General features: G+C 39.8%; 2 protein-coding genes across 4 annotated transcripts in view; both read right to left on the bottom strand.

Annotated features, from left to right (window-relative positions):
- Positions 1–773: 773 nt before the first annotated feature.
- LOC103514717 lies at positions 774–1951 on the bottom strand. The gene is made up of 2 exons (XM_017446334.2): positions 1719–1951; positions 774–1201 (listed from the first exon to the last, which is right to left on the bottom strand). Exons 1-2 carry the CDS (start codon positions 1888–1890, stop codon positions 789–791), a joined length of 585 nt encoding a protein of 194 aa, XP_017301823.1. The 5' UTR covers positions 1891–1951; the 3' UTR covers positions 774–788.
- Positions 1952–2842: 891 nt separating this feature from the next.
- The window catches only part of LOC103514715 (diphthine methyltransferase), an 8568-nt gene continuing 3657 nt past the window's right edge, over positions 2843–7753 (bottom strand). For 2 of the 3 annotated variants that reach the window (XM_017446336.2, XM_026827605.1), the window contains exons 2-6: positions 5833–5999; positions 5302–5506; positions 4205–4576; positions 3766–3898; positions 2843–3181 (exon numbers count right to left, since the gene is read on the bottom strand). In XM_017446336.2, the coding sequence (XP_017301825.1) occupies positions 2884–3181; positions 3766–3898; positions 4205–4576; positions 5302–5506; positions 5833–5991 (1167 nt within the window). In that variant the 5' untranslated portion in view covers positions 5992–5999 and the 3' untranslated portion in view covers positions 2843–2883. Of the gene's footprint in view, positions 3182–3765; positions 3899–4204; positions 4577–5301; positions 5507–5832; positions 6000–7440; positions 7701–7753 lie in introns of those variants that run through there. The other variant, XM_026827606.1, reaches the window with a different exon arrangement.

Here is a 7753-nt window from a genome sequence, read left to right as displayed (position 1 = left end):
CTGAGAGCAGTGTGGTCGCGCTGCCCGTGAGGTTTTCATGTGATTTAAAATACTATTTTTGTTCGACTGGAGGTTTGTAATGGAAGTCGCGCGACCCGGCAGCTAGGATCGGAACATCACCTATATGGGGCGACCAGGCAGCTCGGCAGCGCTGCCGGGTCGCGCTGCCCGGCAGCTAGGATCGGAACGCCACCTTTAGGGGCCCCCAAATGTAATCTTCTTTCACTAAACCTAATCCCATTTCTATATGGGATCGGCATTCCCGTTTTTAATGCTTTTTCTCCACAAACCTCTGTCTAGGGTTTCCGGTCATATCCACTATTGACCCCGAAAAACCTATACACTTGTCATACACCGCGTTATCTTTCCTACTCACCATAACCTAATTTTTGCAAAATACCAAGCTGACCAATCGTTTATCTTTGTTTATTAGTGTGTACTATTATTTGTGTACAAGACCTTGTTTAGACTGCGAAAATACCAAGCTGACCAATCGTTTATCTTTGTTTATTAGTGTGTACTATTATTTGTGTACAAGACCTTGTTTAGACTGCGGAAATACCAAGCTGACCAATCGTTTATCTTTGTTTATTAGTGTGTACTATTATTTGTGTACAAGACCTTGTTTAGACTGCGGGAGTAAAGGGACTTTTCATTCTCATTCTGGCAGTATAAACAGGGTATATTCTATTCTATTAACCCCGAAAAAATAAAATACCTATACACTGTCATAACCCGCGTTGCTAGGGTCTGTCCTGTGTTCTATTACCTTTTCTACTCAACATGCCTTATTTTTGCAAAATGCCAAGCTGACCAACCCGACTGTCAGTGGGTGAAAACTCACCAAAGTCAATGACCGCCATCTTAGGCGTGTGTATCAAGTGATCCCATTGTAACGTCTCGTTTCTACCATCGTCAATAGGAATTTGCTCCACCTTCCGTTCATTCTCCGCCGTGTATCTCATAGCAAGAATCCCGGGCGTGGGGAAATCAAACGTGAACGGGGTGTATCCCGGCCAAATCGACACAAACGGAACGGTCACTTTCTTATCGATAGACCGCGAGCCAGAATCATAATCATCGTGTTCCGTTGGCTCTTCTTCTTCCTCCTCACTAGATTGCAAGTACTCTTCGATAGACAGCGTGGTCTGGCGGGAATCGCGGTAGTTGCTCGATCTCAGGTAAGACAGGTTACGAGGTCCTGGGCAAACATGGGTAATCGATTGAAATGATCGTCCCATAAAACATGATGGGACCCAATGACATGAAAAAAAGGTCAGTGGGACCCAATGAGTCTACGTCCATCGAACGGGGTGAAAACAGTAATTTTATATAATCTACAGATAACCATAACCATGTAAGTACTTCGTTTCGTTATAAAATTTGCAAAACAAATATTTTTTTTTTCATCTTTGATTGTAGGTATTTCGTAGGTTGGTATTGTAGGTACCTATTTGATACGTAAGACCTTTTTTAGTCTCATTCGAGCAGGATAAAGAAGGTATATTCTACTCTATTCTAATGATTGTTTTCGGTAAAGTTTGATCGGGGCAGTTAAAATATTAAACCTAAAACCTTGCCAACCATGATTCCGCTGATTAAAAAAAAGTACAGAACACGACTTTCCATTACATTGCCGAAATACATAAAAAAAGTAAACAATAACGAAAATTTGGAAAACATTTCGACGAAAAAATGTCAGTAAAAAAAGTACTTACCGAAGGCTTCCAACATTTTCTCCCGGTCATCTTGATAGGCAACTTCGGCATCTATCGTTCTCATCGGCTTGTCAAACACCATATGGGCGGGAATTTCATAGTCACATTCCGTGGTCGTCTCACGGCCCAGCACTACACCTATCACTAGCACGCCGATCACATTGTGCAACATAATACTGAGAACCGTGTAGCTCAAACCATGTCGAGGCTTTAGACTGAGATTTGAAAACTTGGTTACATGTAGATGGTTTGCTCTGATAGGGAGAACACGCGAGAGGAATTTTCACCATGTCTTTATCGAATAACTTGCACAACTCTCACTTTTTACTTTCCTTATTTTTTAATGGAGCCGTTGCAGTTAGGTAACAATTATGAATAAATGGTCGATTCCAATGTAAAAAGTTGTGAGAAATCCAAATCTGAAGTCAAAACTCCGAAAAAGTGAGTTTAAACTCCGTTTAAGCAATCTGATTGGCTGAATTTTTTGGAATATTTAAAAATAAACCAATCAGAGTGCTTAATCCGAGAGTTAACAAATCGGGTTTAAACTCATTTTGTGGCCCCTGGCCTAAGGATTTGTGACCGGAGACGGAAACACTCTTGTGTCTATGTACAAAATATCTCGAAAACGGTCTGTCGTAGAGTGATGAAATTTTGTATGCATTCCTACCCTATCCTCGTATGTTACAAGAACTTTTAGGAGGCCTTTTGTAACTTTAGGACGGTCTAAAGTCTAAAAGGTTCTTTGCGGTTATGCCGTATACGGTAAAGGATAAAAAAGTAGGTAGGTATCGGAGATGTTGAACGTTCGAAATTCTGAAATTTTATCGATCTTCTTCTTCTTCTTCTTCTTCAATTTCCGGAATATTATAGGTACATTTGCAATACTCCCCTAACAATGCATTTTTTTATCAATTTATTGGATGACTTTGTTTACATAATTTGACCAGAACAAATAAGTGTTAATACCTTATTTGTTTTGGTCAAATTTAATTATATTGTCTGTTCACATCATATATATACCCATATTCGTAATTTAACAACTCGAAAAATTTGACTGATTTTTCTTTATTTTCTCAATCTGATGGGTTGTTGTGGGGTTCATTTCTAATAAGAATGCTGAATTCAAATGAATGGCAACCAAAGGGATTTGTCAAATTAATCTTTATTCCAGGACAGATAAATTGATCAGATGATTATAGAAGGAACAAGTGACCACGTATTTCTCATGGGCATAACAGCTGTCTATGCCATAGGCAATACTCCCATGGTGATTATACTCCAAGATCTTGGCACTATCTTCTACATCCGCGGGGATATGATGAAACCCATTGTACATGGTTGCCGTCAGAATAGAGAGATCTGATTGGTGCTTGATACGCCACACACCGCCTCCTAAGGGAGTTTTACTTTTGGGAGATTTGAAATGTCGATCGTCCCAGGTGTACAAATGTTCATCGTAACTGAAATGGGAGAAAAGTTGAGTTGAGAATGTCGGAAAACCATGGAACTCTATTTCGTGTTGACGTTCGCGCGCCTCCCGGCACCCTTGATTGGAAGTCGAAAGACGGTGTTTGTTAGGGGTTTAAAGTCACTGTATAACTGATTTGAAATGTCGATCGTCCCAGGTGTACAAATGTTCATCGTAACTGAAATGGGAGAAAAGTTGAGTTGAGAATGCCGGAAAACCATGCAACTCTATTTCGTGTTGACGTTCGCGCGCCTCCCGGCACCCTTGATTGGAAGTCGAAAGACGGTGTTTGATAGGGGTTTAAAGTCACTCTATAACCTCTAAGACTTTTGGTGGCAAAAGTTTTCCTTCCATTCGGTGACAAGCTACCCACCTCCTCACCCAGTCTGACGAGGGCCGAGAAAAGATGAGCAATATCATATTGATTGCCCATATAGTCACCCATCCGGACACCGACCACGCGAACTTTTACTGTTGGCAACGAAAGACATGGAAAAAAGGTATTGTCGTAACCTTACCTCCCTGTGGCTAGGGTATGCTCAATAAATGGATTATACTGAATACTCGTAATCTTACCTTCCTGTGGCTAGTGTATGCTCAATAAACGGATTATACTGAATACTGGTAACTCCTGCTCCGTGTTCTCTTATGGTTTGTACAGGACCATCCTGTCTAACATCATACACTTTCATTAGACAATCATCTCCACCTGTCGTAACTCCTGCTCCGTGTTCTCTTATGGTTTGTACAGGACCATCCTGTCTAACATCATACACTTTCATTAGACAATCATCTCCACCTGAAAAAAAAAAAATTAAATTAAATCATGATTATTATGATAGAGGGAACTGTAACTGCCAAAGTCTTATCGTCCCGAGAGCCAGCCGTCCCAAGAACGAACATTATCCGTTCAGAACAAAATCCACCCCGGGTGGGAATCGAACCCGCGGCCTAGTGCTTACAAGGCAGACGCGCTACCAACCAAGCTAACTAGGCTGGCGAAGGAATTACTTACCCGAGTAGAAAACGGAAGGCTGCGAATAATTGAAAGCCGCAATCCAAGCCTCGAACCCGTGACCTTTCCAACTTCGCTTCAGTTGTAACCCGCTATTCGTCAGGTGAAACAAATGTACAGCTCCTTGGGAATCACTCACGACCACTGACTCCCGAAATGAACTTCGTTGAACGTCGACAATGTTCGGGTCCCGAAATGAACTCAGTTCAACATTTGTCAAGTTCGGGTTTCGAATTGAATTTCGGTCGAGATCGGTGAGATTCGTGTGCATCCGTGAAGACCAGTCTAGAGAGAGAGCGAGGATTTCGTTTGCTTCCCCTTGGTCGAGTTGATGTGAGCACAGTTCTCTGATGTTGAGGTCAAGAGTGTTCTCTGAAAATAATGAGGGATACTCAGGGATCTAAACGCAAAGTTGATGGGGCTCAACCACTTTTTTTTTTTCTTCGCTGATAAAGGAAGTTCGAAACACGCTGATTGCAATAGAAATGCTTAAAATTTCATTTGAGGCTTCCTAAGAGGAGAAATCTTCCTTTGAAATTTTCGAATTTTGAAACGCACAAAATTTTCGCGGGCAGCCATGGCGCGACTTTGAATACCAACCGCAGCTTGGAATCCTACCCTCCTTAATTTGATCTCTGTATAGTATACAACTATACAATGTATACCCTCATTGATCAATTACTGCTGGAGTAAGGAGACACGTTAATCTAATTCAAGCATTCTAAAAAAAAACAATTATCCTCATATTGCTGTTGTTGCTTTTTAGTCCGTCCTTCCTTCATTATTACAATAGTAATAACAAGCTAGGCCCGTCCCTCCGGGAATTTTTTAGCCCGTAGTTTATTCGATCATGGTTAAAGAATACCTTTGTACCTACCTAATTTGTTTAATATCCAGTTTATGATCATTCTTGATTTGATTTTTTGATTTTACTTTCATGTAATGATTTAAAATCAAGACTAGAGCCCGTTCTCCCTTTATTCCCAATATAATGTTTAAGTCACCCATCCATTTATTGGCCTTTCTCGGCGTAGCTTAACATAGGTGACGCTAAAACCGGTCTTAAATGATCGACTGAAGTGTTACATAACACATACCTGCAGGACTGACCAATTCATACACAATCAACTGACCAATGGCATTCACTACAGCAAACACAATCTTGTCCTGAACTCTACGATGACACCATTTTATATCCAGGATGGCAGGAGTGTCCACCGTTCTGATACGCTCTATGGATTCTTCTGATTGGTTAAGACTGAACAGAATGAGTGTGCCTTTTCGTTTATCACAGCCAGCGGGCTGTAATGAGAGAAAATCCAGCTTCATTAGCATTGAGAGTAGCACGCCTTGTAAGCCCTAGGTCGCGGGTTCGATTCCCACCCGGGGCGAACTTTATGCCAAGCAGATAAGGTTCGTTACCGGAACGGCTGACTTTCTCCTATCCCATCTTCCTTCTCTATTCGCTTTCGGGACGATTAAACCTCAGCAGTAACATTTCACTCTATCAAACCTATTTTTTGAAGTTCCAGTCAGACTTTCTTTTGCCCATTTTCTAGCATGTCTATTAAACAGTAGGTATGTTTGGATCTCAAGAGATAAAATAACTTCGAAATCTCGAAAATTACCTCTTTAGAAGTGTCCGAATCTTGAGTCTCATTAAGCTGGTAAGTACCACAGAGGAATACATGCTGATATGGTGCTACGGGACAGAACTCTATAGAATCTGCACTATACACCGAGTCCCAGACTTGGAGTTTTCGCCACGATTTGACAACACCCTGCATGATGGAATCTGTGAGATACAAGTAACAAGAAAATAATGAACTCGATATAAATTACGAAACATCATCTGTTTCAAAGGTGAAATATATGGCGCTCGCCTGGTAAATGAAAGGTCACTGGTTCCATCCTGAGCCTTAACATGGATTTTTTCCGCACATATTTGGGGATTTGACCACATTCCTAACCGAGTTCTATTCTAGCTAATGTAACAGGCATCAACTTCGCCTTGTACAACTTCCACTCGAGAGAACATTATTTTCTCGTATAGGTAACAATGAAACCACTGATAGATTAAAGTTATTTTCCCGTGTTATAATTAAGTATTCTACAGTATTCTACGTGTTATAATTAAGTACCTGGGCTTCAATGCCGTTAAGGAATCGAAACCAGGACATTCACATGGTAAGCATAGTTAAGTAGTCTATTGGTAAAATGCCCAGTTTTTGATAAATACAAAATAGCTAATTCAGTGAAATAGTAGGTCAATGCTTGCTTACCTATATCTTTCCTTTGCTTTAAAAGCCTTCACTTTCAGGTAAATGCACTTAGGTATACAAATCTTAAAATAATCTCTTTTTGCATTCCTAGTTACTAGATCTGGCAAAAAAACCCTTAGAGAAAAAGATCCACAAGTAGTCACAGTAATAAAAAATAATAAGCATATAATATTATTTAATGTTAATTAACTTAATATTGTCACAAAATTAATGTTTTGTACTATACATTAACAACATTTCAAAAAACAATAATCTAAGTTTAATAAGGTACCTACATAGGTACTTATTTTTTGTCTTCTTTTTTGGACAATGATTAGGTGTAAATAGACTACTTAAGGTGGATTGAGAACATTATTTTCTCGTATAGGTAACAATGAAACCACTGATAGATTAAAGTTATTTTCCCGTGTTATAATTAAGTATTCTAACAGGCATCAACTTCGCCTTGTACAACTTCCACTCAAGAGAACATTATTTTCTCGTATAGGTAACAATGAAACCACTGATAGATTATTTATTTTCCCGTGTTATAATTAAGTATTTTTTAAGTGTGAACAGGCCCATAAGACTATGTAGCCCTCAACATGAAAACTGCCGTATACTACAAGTTGCAGTCTAGATGTGAAATAGCCCTAAGTACTCAAAATTTGTATACACAAGCACTACCTACTTACATAATTATTTAAATGGCATTTTATGAAGTTACATAATTTATAAGGGTGCCTATTATCATGATTCCATAAACCTAAAATAATTTGTTCATTTTTTTTTCTTTTTGCATTAAAAACAGAGGACTGTGCTATGTACAGAATCCAAAACAAAGAAAATCTTAAAGCAAAATGTGCAAATACAAAGGTGAACTTCCGGAATTCTTTTGATGGAGAGGCTTCGTACATCGACCCGTCCTATGATGGAACGGTTATGGATTGAATGATTGATTGACATAACACATACCTGCAGGACTGACCAATTCATACACAATCAACTGACCAATGGCATTCACTACAGCAAACACAATCTTGTCCTGAACTCTACGATGACACCATTTTATATCCAGGATGGCAGGAGTGTCCACCGTTCTGATACGCTCTATGGATTCTTCTGATTGGTTAAGACTGAACAGAATGAGTGTGCCTTTTCGTTTATCACAGCCAGCGGGCTGTAATGAGAGAAAATCCAGCTTCATTAGCATTGAGAGTAGCACGCCTTGTAAGCCCTAGGTCGCGGGTTCGATTCCCACCCGGGGCGAACTTTATGCCAAGCAGAT

This window comes from Diaphorina citri, unplaced genomic scaffold, assembly GCF_000475195.1.
Source record: "Diaphorina citri unplaced genomic scaffold, Diaci psyllid genome assembly version 1.1 scaffold1207, whole genome shotgun sequence".
Classification (NCBI taxonomy): domain Eukaryota; kingdom Metazoa; phylum Arthropoda; class Insecta; order Hemiptera; family Psyllidae; genus Diaphorina; species Diaphorina citri.
The sequence above is the reverse complement of the archived record's forward strand: the minus strand, read 5'-3'. Positions and strand labels throughout refer to the sequence as shown.